This window comes from Danio rerio, chromosome 4 (genome assembly GCF_049306965.1).
Source record: "Danio rerio strain Tuebingen ecotype United States chromosome 4, GRCz12tu, whole genome shotgun sequence".
Classification (NCBI taxonomy): Eukaryota; Metazoa; Chordata; class Actinopteri; order Cypriniformes; family Danionidae; genus Danio; species Danio rerio.
Window position 1 is genome coordinate 12,684,180 of NC_133179.1, and position 16,500 is coordinate 12,700,679.

The 16,500-nt window shown below is 35.5% G+C and overlaps 1 protein-coding gene and 1 long non-coding RNA gene across 2 annotated transcripts in view; both read left to right on the forward strand.

Moving 5' to 3' along the window:
• The first annotated feature begins 400 nt into the window (after positions 1-400).
• The window catches only part of tmem178bb (transmembrane protein 178Bb), a 118,972-nt gene continuing 102,872 nt past the window's right edge, over positions 401-16,500 (forward strand). The window contains exons 1-2 of the mRNA NM_001002396.2: positions 401-704; positions 2,119-2,733. Coding sequence (NP_001002396.2) covers positions 2,352-2,733 — 382 coding nt within the window. The 5' untranslated portion in view covers positions 401-704; positions 2,119-2,351. The remainder of the gene's footprint in view (positions 705-2,118; positions 2,734-16,500) is intronic.
• On the forward strand, positions 7,785-13,450 carry LOC141381598 (uncharacterized). The gene is made up of 2 exons (XR_012401964.1): positions 7,785-9,079; positions 9,224-13,450. It is a non-coding gene; the product is annotated as an uncharacterized lncRNA (long non-coding RNA).

Below are 16,500 nucleotides of genomic sequence, written 5' to 3' on the forward strand. Positions count from 1 at the left end.
CTCACAATGGCCTCCCTGAGTGTGCTTACACAGATGCCACAGCTCTCATTTATTATTCAGCAATACACCTGACTGCTGTTGGTTCTGGACAGTGCGTAGTGGTTTCAGATTGCAAACCTGTATGGAAGGGTTTTGCTCTGGTGTAGTATCGTTTTAAAGCTCTCTGATGATGCAGAATGACAAAATGAAAGATTCTGCGAGCCTTGATTATTTATTCATGAGAGACACCGGTTTACTTCAGTCAGTGTGTGTAAATGTAAAAGAGAATGCATGCCAGCAAGGCAACTCCAGTTACAGTTCGATACGGAACCAGGAGCAGTAGTGCGACTCCTTTAAGAAGCCGCTTTAATAAACAATGAACATCTCATATTGACAGCATGACATCACCGCTGTTTTTCCCAGACAGAGGCAGCATGCACGGAGGATGCTGGGACCATATTGTCCGGGGAGGAGGATGCACCATCCGCCAAATGTTGTAATATCGACACACTCATTTCCACGTCAAGCTTTTGAGACGCGGCGTCGTTGAACGGTTTGGTGTTTCCAGCGCAGACCGTTTACAAATGTGTGTCGCTGGCTGATAAATAGGATTATTTGGCGGCGCATATGCTGTATGGCTTTATCTTACTGTGTCTGCGAACGCAAAATGGGCTGGAGATGCATTATTGGAGTGGAATGAATCCATTTTATCAGCTTTAATTGGGGTGAGTGCAGAATTTAATTTACTTTATCAGCCTTATAAACGGGGCCCGTGGATATTCAAGCGCTGAACGCTGTAAGAGCGCAGGATAGCTGTTATTATTATAAATCTAAGCATTCCTTTACATGATGTGATCTTTTTTTTTTCTTGAAATGTCGTGTCATTTTAACATATGCCACATCTAAACAGCCAGTAGTGCTTTGATAAATGCATCCTGTAGCCTATAGCTGAATCCAGAGAGAATATGAGACGCGGCTGGATTGTCTATCTCTATGAAATATATGTAACATAATCTGGAAAGCAAAAATCTATAGTCTGTCCGCGCAAGGTAAATGGGCTGTGAACCGATTCTTATTTAGAACCGGGTTCTTAAAAGCCTACTGGCACCAAGCCATTTGCATGCTGTTATTTAGTAGGCTGCCTGAAATAATTACAAATATTTTTACATGGAAATGATAACCCACTGACAGACTATTCCCAATTTGATGGATTTCTCGCATCTGCAGGTCGACCCTGTGTATTTTGAAAACGAGTCATTTGAGTCGGTTCTTTTTAATCAATTAAAACACTCAGAACCACCGACGTAGTAAAACAAAGGAGCAAATGACAAACGACCCGGTTCTTTTTAGTTAAGGCAGTAGCTAGGTTACACCATCGTAGCCCAAATCCCGACGAAGTGACTCATTAAGAGTCGATTCTTCTTAATGAATTAAAACCATTTCCACCAGCATCGCACAACTCCCGATCAAACGACTCTTTACGAGCTGGTTCTTTTTAATGATTATGAACTACGTGCAGTATGCTCGATTCCAGATTAAAAATAACTCGGTTCTTTTCATATAAACCTGAAATTAATCTCTGTATGTAACTTTTTAGAGCTCCCTTAAGCAACGGACGTTTTCATTTGGCTTTATTACTATATTATTACAGTATTATAAAATAATTACCAAAACAATTAGTTTGTGTGCTACAGGCTTACTGGCCATATACATTATTATAGCTATAGGATAGCGACTATAAATTTACTACCATTAAATACCAAAATGCGCGTGACTGTTGATTGGCATAACTATCCGCAGGTGAACGCGATTTCGCTCGCCTGAACTGAAAAAAATTCGCGCACTACATCAAAACGTTTGCGTAGCCTATAAAAGTGAAGGAAAAACTTGAACAGGCCTAGTTTGTACCCCAAACATCTTTTTCAGAGTTTCTCCAAGGGTTTAACGATTAATAATCACGCACGCTTTCTGATCTCCATTTAACTCCGCACAGCATAACCGATAGACGCTTCTGGTGACGCAATGGTTTATTTCGTAATACAGACTGGACAGAAACACAATTGCCTCGAAGCTCAAATACAGAATGTTATATTTAACAATAATAAAAATGGTAAAACTTCCTCTGCCTTCTTTTGAAAGGCTCGTCTCGCGTGGACTGGACTGAATCTTCTTCGTCTGGTTTCATTCGCTCGTGCTGTTTGGATGGGACGGGCCACTATTTGGATGGACGTTAAATAAGGCTTATAATTTTCGCTCAGCTCTCCACGAAAAAACCCTGTTCTCTCCGTCCGCGTGCCCGGCGGGATGCGGGTGCAGGTTAAGGAGCTCTCCGTGCTGTTGTGGTGCTGACGCGGCTCTCGGTGAACGCGAGCATGGCTGCGGGGAAGTTGCTGCTCTACGCCGGTCTGTCTCTGTCCCTCTGCGCGCTTGGGATGCTGGCTGTGGCGATTTGCTCCGACCACTGGTACGAGACGGACGCGCGGAGGTACCGAGAGAGGTGTCGGAGTTTCTCCAGCCGCCGGAAGGACCCGGGTTTTATTTACATCCCCAACAACAGCCTCCCTCTGCGGGCGAGCCGCTCGCGCCTGGACCGCTGGGAGGAGAAGCTGCTGCTGGCGCGCAACAGACGGCAGCTGTTCGCCATGAGCGCCGCTGATGAGTGCAGCAAGCGCTACAACTCCACCAACATGGGGCTCTGGAGCAAGTGTCATCGGCTGGGATTTGACCAAGAAATCGAAGACCTCATCCGAAACGGTAGGACAGTGATGCTCTGTGTCTGTCAGTCAATGTGTGCAATGCAGACGTGATGTCAGTCTCACATTATCCTAATTGTTAGGCAGTGTGCCGATATACAAATTCTGGATCATGTTTAGGCTATCTGAACACATAATTACCATAAACCCTAAACCCGAGAAATTAAATTACAACCATTCTATTTGTTTTCATTTGTTTCAAGTTGGTAGCTTTTGGTATCCAATATAACTTTATGAAAACAAACAGAATGGAGATTAGTTAAACCAACTGTTTTACCGATATTCATAGGCCGATATGCTTTTGCATATTTTCAACAATATTCTACTTAATTCAATTATTTTAATAATAACAATAATAATAATAATAATAATGGATGTTTTTGGGTCAACAAGGAATTAAAATAAAAATTCCCCCACTAGCCATTCACGATTAATTTGGTTATAATAACACTAATAATAATAATAGGCTAATATAATAATAATAATAATAATAATAATAATAATAATAATAATAGGCTAATATAATAATAATAATAATAATAATAATAATAATAATAGGCTAATATAATAATAACAATAATAGGCTAATATAATAATAATAATAAAAATAATAAGGATGAAAAAATAAATAACAAAAGTAACAATAACAATAATATGAATTTTATTGTTAATAACAACTTAAGTATAAGCTATAATGTTGATTAGTAACTTGACCAAACTCTTTGCTGATAATGTTAGTTGTTGTTGTTGTTGTTGTTATTATTATTATTTAGTTTAAAATATGAATAATTTACATTCCACTGAAATCTCAAACAAGTATTTCTATGAATATTGGCTATAAACAACAATTAGGCAACAAAAAAAATCTATAAACAAAAGTTTAACATTTTAAAAGCTGTCACTGATGTATATTGGCTGAAACCAACATATCTGAATATTTATCATTCAAAATGTAAGAGCAGTGATGTCATTGCTTTAATTAGATTTCCTGAATTCTGGTTGCTTATATAAGTTCTGCCTGTATTCTAAAAATATGAAGTAACACCAGGGTTTAACGCTAAGGATTTTTTCTACTGACCCGATTGGGCCAGGGGTTCAGATTTTTATTTGCCCTGCCAATATTTTCACTGGCCCTATAAAAAAAAGAAAAAGAAAAAGTTAATAGCTATTACTTAGCCACATATTTTAAATATTGTGTCAAAAATGTGTTTAAATTTAGAATTTAAATATTTAAAATGTTAATAAATAAATAAATGTTAATGTTAATAAATATATAATGAGCAAATCGTCACGTTCTACCCACGTAAATGTCTGCTTCCAAAACATTCTTTTAGCCTCATACTTTGATGTTGCCGTCACTTTGCTGTACTGGTTTTTACCAGGTTACAAAAAAACGACATGTTCACAACATCCAATCAGATAAGAGGAACCGAAAAGCAATATGGTGTTCAAGACATCACAGAGAAGGTAGCATTTAAAGGCTAAAAAGCACCAACTGTTTCTCGATTCTAAGACTGTATTCATGCGCAATTGACAAATAGTTGCAGGCAAATTGAACTTTTGTGACAAGGCAGCACAGATCGGGCCAGTAACAATCCTGTCTACTGTCCCGAACGCCTCGCAAGATGGCCCTGGGCCATCGGTGCAGTCCTTATTATTGAGCCCTAACCATCAAGAATTGCAAACATTTCATTGCCGTGGAGCATTCTTCAGACGTGCAAACAAATGGAGACCCACACAAAACATTAGCGCCTCATTCATGTGCACTGACATGAATAATGTGCCACAAACGGAAAAGACAAAAACAGAAAGTTCACTACTTCAGCTAGCAGAAGTGACGAGTCCCTTGCATTTGAAGGTGTGAAGCCCTATGGCTAGTCTCACACTCTGGGCCTTATTATCCTCCACCAAACTAGGTTAATTTACTCCACACTGGTTTGAGGCATATGTGATGAATATATTAATAGCACCACACACACACACACAAACCTATAAATAGAATCCCGATCCCCAAACCATGCCAGCCCAAACACCGGAGGCTGTGTTTCAGTTGAGGTACACCAAAACAATTGGCCCAGAGTTGCTGAGGCTCACACACTCTCCTATTACACACTAAATGTGTGCATGCTCAGGGAAAACAGCAGCACTAAATGTCCTCAATAAAGAAACAAGCTCAATTCTGCTTATTTGAATGGTGTCACCTCTGCTGGTACCTGTTTCTTATGTGTGTGTGTGTGATTACGTAATGGGGATTTTGTGGTCCTGAAGCGTCATGTGTTGCATGACAGTGTGCAGCAATGGCATGATTGTGTGTTACAACATCAGCAAAAGCTCATTTAACTCTCTGGCAGTGGTTTAGGGCGGAGGTTGCATTGATAAAATAATGCAGTGTTATTCTACACCATCCCTGCCATTCACCTTGGGATGATGGTGATGATGCAAGTTGCATTTAGTGTGTGTTTTGGAGCTTTTAGTGTATTGCTGAACAGCTGTTTCTTTATCTGTGCATGGTTTATTTAGGAAAATATTAGTCAGTGTTCATGCACCTTTATAAATAAATACAAGTGCTTCTGTTCCATATCTTTTTTATGATTATTCATATCATTATCTGGGTTGCAAGCACATCGTTTTGTAAAATGTGCTGACTGGGCTTATAATGGCATCGCCCATCTCTCAGAGGAAGCTTATTCTCTGTCTCTACCCTGGATCGTCTCTTGGGAGAGAGGATGGAAGAGTATGATGTATGAGAGAGCAAAACAGTGGTGCGCAGATAAGGGGTCAAAACTAAAGGGCTTGAAGAGGGGGAAAGTCATTCACATGCTGTCCTTAATCTCGCTATTGTGGGTTTTCTTTCTTTTTTTGTATTTGAATTTGAACACTTCCTTTGAATCCAGCTTAATGAGGAAAGATAACGATGAGTGGATGATTTAAGGAGGGAGAATTAATTTTGTTATTAAAAAAAGGGAAAAATTATGTTGATAAATTTAAGTCATGTTAAAAACGTAGGTTTATTTTCTAAAAAATAAAATATATACATATTCATTATATGGATTTAAAAACAATTTAATATTTATATGAAGAAATATTTATTTTTACATGAATTTAGTTTTATTCTACGTACTAGTACATTTTCTATTTTAGGATATATTATTTAGTTAAATATGTTAAAATGAAAACATCAAACCAGCTAAAAAAAAGTATTTAGATTAACACAAAAATTAATAATACAATTCATATTATTATGATTTTTTTTGCATTACAATAAAATGTTTATCTTTGCATCTGAACATAGATGTTATTTGTATGTAAAATTGGTTAAAAAGAACGAATGACATGGCAATACATTGTCTAAATTAAAATACTGTTTTGTATTACATTGGATGTAATATATATTAGAGGAATTCCAGCGTAATGGATGCGACATTTGCAGTAAAAATTAGAAACATAAATTCACAGAGAAAGTATGCGTCAACATTACATTGAAACATCTGTTTAAATTTTCCAAAACAACTAAACACAGAGTTATGGGATACGGATATTTTTTATATTTTAAATGAGGAAAATAAACATGCATTATGGATGTAAGTATGCGAGTTTACAGTATAAAACATATTTTGTAAAAATTCTGGGAATTAAACTGCACGACCCAAAGGAAACGATGCTCATCAAATGGATAAGAGTTGTTTCTCTTTATAACAAACATGATTGATTTTATTTTACTTTACATGTTTGCATATATGAGAAAAAAGCTTCGCTATGGATGTGACATCTCTCTGTTATGGATGTGATGATGTTATATTGCCACTTGTGTGACTTTGGTAAATCAAATAAAATAGTTTAAAAAAGGTTGACAAAGACATTTAGGAGTATTTTTAGAGTACTATAAAATACAAGCCTACACAAAAAAACCTAAAAAGGGTTTCGCTATTTTGGTGAAAACTTTATTTTCTTCATGGCAAGGTTGAAATATGCATGGAATTGCTCATTATTTACATTTACAGCAAAAACAAAAATGCATGTATTATTTTTTAAATAAGTAGCATTCCAATTAGGGCTGGCCAATGAAATAATTTCATATTGAATCGCAAAACAATTTACATTAACAATGAAAAGCTCTGGACATTTTTAGTCGATCTAGATTCTAAGTGCACACAGCAGAAATATGCAACAACAGGAAATTATAATTGTGTTAATATTAGAAATGTACCTAATTTTTGGTCTCAAAAATAGGTATTGTTCAGCACGCTCATTTCACTTTCCCACAAGCAGTTTACTTTCCCGCCAACATTATCCACCTTCACTCATGGTTGGGCTACTCTTTTAAAAGTGGAAGCATTAACAACTTATATCGAACTATATATCGTTATCGTTCAATATAGAAAATAATTATCAAGATTGCATTTTTGACATATCGCCTAGCTCTAATTCCAGTATTCAATAGGGCAATTGAACGTGTTTAATATGCATTGATTGATGCTGAAATGACTTTATCTTTAACAGTTGATCTGAATCATGCTCATATATTCCTTTGCGGCATCATTATTGAAGATTTCACATTGTAGCAACAAATTTCTGCAGAAAGCAGATGATTTATGGTAGTAGTTTGAAGGAAGACAAATATCTAGAAAGGGCGACCAGGAAATGATGCGAAAGATGGCGGCATCTGGAGTTTGTGGAAAATTGAGAAAGTCTCTCTCTGAGCGAGAGTGTGAGAGCAGGGTGAGATCATGCAGAAACAGCCAACCCATCTCATTGTCCACCATCTGTCCCTGCCTCCCAGCGGGACACCCATCAGGGATGATGAAGACATTTTAGACCTCCAACACAATCACAGAGACAAGAGAGATTTAACCTCCCATCATTAATAAAGGCAAACCCAATTCTAGGACATCACAGATTGAGCCAGTGTCACCTTTAAACTCAGAGTACATTTGTGTGTTTTGACATAGTACTAATATTTGTTATTACACAAACATGGGCAATGACACATCCACTAGTGTCATCCATATCCAGTGTTACTCTAGAGCTATTAGTAATTTTCTAGGGCAATTTGGGTATTATTTAATCAATACATCTCACGCTATACATTCTCAGAAATAAAAGTACCTAAAGTTGGCACTGGGATTGATTTTTTTAGTGCTAATATGTACAATATGAGTACTAATATGTACCTTTAAGGCACTGACATGGACAATTTAGGTAGACAGCAAATACTCCAGTGTTAAATTTACACTGTCTGGTTTGATCTAATCTCATTCAGGATGTTACAAATAGCACTGATAATGATGAACACCTGCAATTAATAAGCTGAATCAACTACAAACTACAACTGACTTCAGTCACAGCCTTAGATGAAATCAACTGAAATGAAACATTCAATCTCTCAAACTTTATTTGAGTTGATTTCATCTAAGGCTGTGACTGAAGTGAGCTTTGTTTTGTGTTTCTCTTTGGGGATTCTGCTTGTTAAGTGTGGGTGATCATCATTAATGCTAAATCAATCCTAATCGGTTATCTCACAATTTTTTTAACACTTTGAGAATTAGACAAACACTGCATTTAACATTGGAAGTTTTTCATTGTTGTAAAATGTACATTTAACATACTAATATGTACTTTAATTAGCCAATGTGTACCCTTTAGGTACAATATGCTCCTAAAATGTGCACCTTTAGAAGTGGTACTGGCCCAGTGACAGCTTTTGTGCCTTTATTTCTGGGAGTTTTTGGAGTACCTGCATGCTCACGTTTTCAGTAGGGCTGGTTTCAGAAGTATTTTTCTCATGTATATGCAAAATCCCCCTTAGGGATTTTCTTAAAAAGTCTTTGCTAAAGCGTTGTTCGCCACAAACCAAACCAAACCAAACCAACCAACTACGAGGAGGGTAAAAGGAAATCAGATTGAAAGACAAAGATACAAGTCTGTTTACTTAGCAGCTTCAATGAGAGGAAGCACTACAGCACTGTACTTCAACATTTGAAGTCGATCAAAACTTTGAATCAAAGTTGTCCTAAAAATATGAAACAACACCCATTCTTGTATAAGTACAATTTTAAAAATGCGTTTGAAAATAAAATGTTTTTGATCCACTTCAAATGCAGACTACTGTATAAACCCATTCATATTGTGAACAACACAAACTGTGAAATAATAATCAATAAATTTAAAGCAGTTGGTTTTTAATCTATAGAAATAAATTATTGCAAAATATATGTTTTTTAAAAGGATAGTCCACCCAAAAATTTAAAATTGACAGATTTTCCCCCTGTAATTTGAATGCCATTGGCTTCAAGTTTTCAAAATATCTTCTTTTGTGTTCAATAAACTTTTCAACATGTAGAGCAGGGGTCACCAAACTTGTTTCTGGAGGGCCGGTGTCCTGCAGATTTGAGCTCCAACCCTAATCAAGCACACCCGAACAAGCTAATCAAGGTCTTACTAGGTATGCTTGAAACATCCAGGCAGGTGTGTTGAGGCAAGTTGGAGCTAAGTCCTGCAGAGACACCGGCCCTCCAGGACTGAGATTGGTGACCCCTGGTCTAGAAAGAGAGAGAGTTAAATAGCCAGTCATTTTTCATTTTTTTTGTGTGAACTCTACCTTTAAAACTAACCTGAATGAATGCAAACACATAGGACTGAAAATAGGATATACAATTGATTAACAGCCTCAGCACTCACATAGAGTGTGTTTTTAAGTATTTATCAGTTAGTGTTGAAATCAGTTTCCCAATGGAGAGAATGACTTCTGAAACCCTGACTATTGCACTCTGTTACACGACTGGCCTTCCACCCTATTCCTGGTTAGCAGGTAAGACTCAAGAGTGAAGACGAGGATTGGATTATACTTGCGTTCTCCAAGGATCTGGCTTCCTTGTTTTCATTGTTTAAATTGGATGCCATGGGAGGAAGATGGCACACCTTCACGGTTCAGAAAGTAAGCTGTCGCTGGCACTAATCAAATACACAGGTGTTGGGGTGCGATGCCGGGTGCATCTCCAGGGAACAAGGAATAGACTGCGCAACAGAGCTTTTATTGCTTTGAATTTCCTCTTACAATGATTTTATTCCACGGCATATTATATCACCGAAATTAGGTGTGACTTTCAATAAAGTATAGAGAAAGGGAAAAGCGTCGAGTAATTTTGGAGGCCAGGAGGCATTTAAGATCCTTGGAGGAACTATGCTGAAATAAATGAGGTATCCAATAACCTCCCTTTTCATTTTCTGTAACGGCTTTCATCTCCAACAAATATCCGTACAGCAAAATGTGACTTGACAGAGTGCCTGGACTCAGCCCACGACCGGCAGATTATGATTTGGCCTCGGAGTGTGTAAAGCACCCTCATTAGCGAGCCCAGAATATTTCTTGCTTAGTTCGAATAAGATGTCCAATTGTGCGTTTAAGATATGACAGACTTGAAATTAGCACCCTGCTTGATAACAGCTTGAGTTATATGGCTTTTCTTCCCTCTCCTTTTTGAAATCATGCTAATTTGATCATTGGCTAGCATGTCGGCGGGTATCGGCATTTTCCTCACACCATGAAAGCTCTCCTGAACTGGTGGACGTCACATGAAAATTAAGCATGAGCGGTGACGTTTACATTTTGTTTTTAGTTTAATGAGTAAATATGTTGCTGTTTTTGAAACATTCTAACATCCCATAATGCAACAGTCTGGGTAATGTACTGTGAAATACACATCAAGATTTGATTGATGCCGCATATTATGACTGCACAAGAATTATTAACATGCTGCAACAACATCACAAAAATGGGAATGTCAAAGACTTGATGGCATCAAAAAAAGCAAAGTAATATTTTTATAAATAATTAATATTCTTCTATAAATAATGCATTTTGAGCCCTGATATTTTTATAAACACGACAAATAATTTATGATAATATTGTAATTAGCTTAATTTAACAATAAATGTAATGTATAATAAAGTATTTAGTGCATAATATTGTAAAAATCTAGCATTGCAATTTTTTTTGCACTATATATTGCGATATGAATACAATTTCACTAGATAACTTGAATATCTCCATGTGGAAAGAATTTATGGTGTTAGATGGATTGGGATGATTCTGCAGTGGGATTGCATCTCTATAAAATCTAATAAACAATCTATAAACTTTTTGGGGTCCCCTGACACATTTATTTTGTGGTCTGTGCTATTTGCAGTGTGTTTCTGTATTTGCATGTGTTGTGAGTATTTTAACCATTTATAAATACATTTAGGAAAAAGGTACAATTTAAAAAAAGTGTTTTATCTGAGTATAACCGTGTTCAAGTACAGTAACTAAATGATCAAAATAGGAATATTTCAATGAAATTAATCGTTGTTAAAGTTACAAATGGTTCAATTTATTATACCTGAATGCTTTTAAGGTCATAATACAATCACTGGCATCAAAAACACATGCAATTATGAATTATAATCCAGACTCAACATTACATTTGCTGTAATGTGACTATTGCCAATAATCACATTGCGTTATTGATATTTTGTGCAGCCCAAATTTAGTGTTAATGTTAAGATTCAAATATGCTTTTTATAATATGCTTTCTATTTCTAACATTGTAATTACATTGCTTATGCAATTTTTTAAATCAGGGATGCCCAAACTATTTTGTTTCAAGGGCCAAAAACCAAATATCATTGTGAGCCATGAGCAGAAGTTACACATACCAAACTAAACTACAAAACATAATCATATTTATAACATAGTGAAATGCTAAATACACTGATCAAGCAGAATCTTCCTTTGCCTTGATTCATTCACCAAAGTCTCTCATTATCCTCTATCCATCATGTATACATTTTAAACAAAATCGGATTAATTTACACCATTGAAATTGAAATATTCGATTTCAGATAGCTTTTTTGTAGTTTACCAATAAAATAAACAAATAAAAGGTTACATTAAATTTGAAATTACAAACTCTAAACCATTCTCAGGTGAGATGGCGGGCCAAATCAAAGCTTACCATGGGTCATCTTCAGCCCACGAGCCCTAGTTTGTGCATCTCTGGTTTAAATATATATATACAGTAGTCAGCCTGTCATCAAAGTTGTCCTAAAACTAACAACAGGACCCATTATTGCCTTATTCTTTTCATTTTTTGATCCAGCTCAATTGTTGACTACTGTACATGTTTAATTATTTGGGTAATTCTTGCAAACTAAAACTTTAACAACTAAAACTGTCTGCGACTAAATGATTTTATTGAAAATCTGCCCTTTCATCAACTAAAATGTCACATTTATGAATTATACGGCATTTGAGTCTAACTCTAAACATTTATTTATCATGCACAACTCATCAATGTGCATATTTCAGTAAATTAAACCCTTTTTTAACCCTTTACCTTCCAAACAGCACACTTTTCTCAACCCAACAACTCTAATGTTACATGAAACCTTGAAATGTGCCATTATGTTACTAAAAACAGTCGTCAATGCCATTTCAGCCATTTCCTCTAACTCTGCAGTCCCTGGAAATCACTCTGAAAATAAGCCACCGGTATACTTCTTCCTAATTAAAATGTGTAATTATTTTCCTGTCGCTGCTGCAGGCCTGTTATAATTTCCCTGAATGCTAGAAAGCACAAGGCCTGCTCATAACAACATTCAGCCGTCTTCAGTGTTTCCACAAGACTGATAAATGTTGCCATTCACCACAGCGGCCAATGTTTGCGGCCTGGACTCATTGTTCACCTCGCTGTTTGTCTTTCTGTTCTCCCTGGTGAAGCCTGGCACAGGTTTGCGCACACAATCAGGTGAACAAAGCGGAGGCGTGGGGGGTTTTGCCACGTAGGGAAGTGGAGGAGGACGGCTGGAGGCAGCTGAGGAAATAGCAGTAGTAATGCTCCACCTGAAAGACAGGGAACAGATGTGAGAGAGAACCGCAGTGGAAAACGTCCAGTCAGATGAATACGGCTGCTTTGTGCAATTACAGGCAGAAGTGGAGGGATAAAGAATAGACGGCGAGGGCTGTTAGTCAAGAGGAAATGACACTCTGTCTTCGCCTGCCCCTCCCCCGACGCTCGATTCCTCTCCCTTTTTTTTCTTGCAGCCCAATTTATATTCTGGCACGCAGATTAGTCTCCTGAAAATGGAGCGCTGATCATTTCAACCACTAACGGATCGCAGAATGAGGTAAAAAGAACGGCCAGAATGATTGTGTTTTACTCCCTCCTCATTCACATCCACCTCATTATTTGGAGTTTTCCTTTTACAGAAGTCATTAAGAATGGATCAATTGCTTTTCTGATGCCGTTTTAACATGCTGCGGTTAGTTGCTAGTTGCTGTCTGGTTGGAGCAGATCAATCATTGGGAGTCCTTGAATAGCCAAGCTATTAGTTTGTCTTATTTTTTTTTTCTAACTCTTATTTTATAGCTTTTGCTTGACTCACTTTACAGTTGTTTACCTTGTTATTCTATTATTTATTTTATTTTTTTCTGTTGTCTTTTTTTAACCACTAACTTCCCAAGAAAATGTAATTGTCCATGTGTGTAAAAAAACTAAATTATGATAAAAAATACAGTAGAAACCATCAAATACATTTCATAATTTTCGTATGATAAACTATCAGGTTAAATTAACCATTTAACTGCCCTACCAAGAAAAACAAATTAGTTAATATTAGTTATCTAATATAGATAATACACTCAATGCATTAAAAAACATCCCAAAATTAAAAAAAAAAAATCAACCTCTACCAAATGGCTGATATGTCAGTTTATGGTAAAAGTACTAGAATTAATACACACACCATGAAGAATCAGAAAATATGAAGGGTAAGACCAATTTATTTAAAAACAATCAAAATAAAACATTTTTGAATACTAAATCATCTTTATTTTTTTAAGTATGCCATAACATATTTAAGATTCTAATTTAACACGTTCTCTTGTTTGTTTGTTTTTAATTGAACCAAACTCAAGTGTTATAGTGCAACAGGATTATGTTTGTTTGATTTTTTTTGTAAACAATGCTGTGTGTGTAAACCATTATTTAAAACAGTCATTCTTTAAATGAATGTAACAGTCATTATTTAAAACAGTCAAAATACAGTCAAACATTTGGTGAAGCAGGCAGTTAAAAGGTTATTTTATAGTGTTACTACACCATTGATTTGAAGTGCCAACACATTGTCAACATTGGACTTTTGTTAAACAGACAAAAACACCTCTAAAAGCATGTGTGCATGAAAAAAGTCATACGCTGTCAAAAATGATATGACAATATTTACTTAATATTATTTGATATTATTAGTCAGTTTGATTGACTTGAAATGACTAGAAAAGTTCATTTGATTCAACTAAAGATTTTTTTAGTGTATGATGAAGCTCATCACAAACAAGGAAGGCTTTCAGTGTCATTCACACAACTACTAAACAATATCATGGTATCATAAATGAAACTAAAGTGAAACGTAATATGAAACTCTAATGTACTGATGTGAAAAAAACTAAAAACAACCATGACAATGTCAAAAACAACAACAACAGCTAAAAAAAAAAAAAACTTAAGAAGTGAAGTGAAATGGAGATAATTCTAGGTGAGATAATTCAATGTATACATTTTGCAGTCTTTCTCAACCACATTTCTGGAGTAACACCAACACTGTGTTTTGGATGTCTTTTTGTTTGTCATACCTATTGCATGTCTTTCAGTCTCTACTAATAAGCTGATGATCTAAATCAGGTGTGTTTGATTATGGAGAGTGGAAAATGTGCAGAGCTGGAGGTGTACTCCAGGAACATGGTTGAGAAACATTGTATTAAGGAATCCTACTGTTACAGATCTTACATACAGTAGCATTTCTACAGTTAAAAAATTAGGGCAGTGAGAGCAATCGGTAATCAACATGATTCTGATTCTATAGGACATTAATTAACAATATGAGTTGATGTGTACACAATTTATCTTGATCGTTTTTGTCAGTAAGGTAATGGGTTATTTGTCAGTAATAATGTCCCTAAAACGTTATAGCAGGTTTACTTGAGAACTTTAATAGTTGGTTTCCTGTTACACAAGTCATTAAGAATGGCTCAATGTTTTAAAACAAAACCCTGCTGCCATTTCAACTAAAACCATGATGCACTTATAGTTGCTAGTTGTGGAGTTGCTTTGTGTTTGGAGCAGATCAATCATTGGGAATCTTTGTGAGTCGAGCTATAAGACAAGTAATGCATTTGAAATGGTGAGACAGACATTGATCCGTTCAGTTGCTCATTAGTTTGCCATTGAATTTGGGGGGAGTGTGATAAACACCGGATGATCTGCGCTCAATATGAGGAGGTCAATTCCGAAACCCAAAAGCCTTGCTGGAGTTTGAGGCCTGACACGTTTAGGGTGGAACTCAGGCGCTTGGTTATTTGTTATGAAAAGTAAAATGCAAATAAGATTTTGCCTATTTGAAATGTTTAAAAGCAAAGCAAGGCAATGCAAAATACTTCACTCCAACATGTTTGACAAAGCTATCGTAGGCTAGATCAATACCTAATCTGCAGTTGCAGATATCGATACTAATAAATTGTAAGGCTTCTATCAAATAATATACAATTAAATGCATTTAATTATTTGATTATTTGTGTGTTATACATTTATTAAACACTGAATACTTAAAGTAATAATTAAAGATTAATTAGTGTGTTCTCAAAAAAATAAAATATAAGAACTGATAATTTCCCAAAGCTTTTGATTTGATAATATTTCATATAAATCAGGTTAGGAGTACCAATGGACTAAAAGATAAATACTTAAAGTAATAACTACCAAATAATTAGCATGTACGCTAAAAAAATAAAATATAAGGATTGATATTTCCCCCAAGTATTTCATTTGATAGTAATATTAAATTTAAATCATGTTAGAATTGACAATAGTGCAGCAACTCTAAGAAGTTATTGTATATTAATAAGCTTATTATATAGAGACTTAAATTTTTTATGCAGAGACAATAATTATCATTCACTGATCTTTATGTACACTAAATACCATCTTTAGTACAGGAAAATATTCAATAAAAAAAATATATATATATTTTATGCAACACTCTTTACAAATTAAAATGTAATGTCATAAGTTGATTCATATATACATCATTTATTACCATAATTATAATTTTATTTAGCAATTTGTTATTTAATTAAAAAGTTCTTAAAACAGCATTAAAACAAAGCAAATTATTCAAAAAAATATTTACAAATAATATTACAAAAGTGTTAAATTATTAAGATAATAAGAGCTGTTTGTTTCCAAAGACTCTGGATTGTGTTTTTCACACCCCACTGGCATTTTAAGCACCAGCTGGTTGATTTCCAAGTGCCATATCAAACTGTATGGGAGGCTCAACAAATGGTAATAATAAACATTTGCAGATTAATGCAATAATTTTGAACATCACGATCGCAATATATATATATCCATGCCTAATATCCAATGGCCAGAAAGTGATACATCTTTTATAAATTGTTTTAATATTGGTGTTTGTGATGCAGCATGTCCAGAGACTGATGTGTACACCATGATTTTATATAAAATTAGCATATGACATATTAATATCATATGCGGTTGCGAATCTCTTCAAAGTTTATTTGGTTTTAGAGATTTGCATGTAAAAATGCTGATTGTTTTTCTCTTCAAGCTTCAGTAGGGTTGACTGAGCAAAAGACTGATCTCTAATGTAAAATGTGCGCTAATATACTTATACAGAGGCATCTATAAATATGACTTAATCTATGCCTACACAC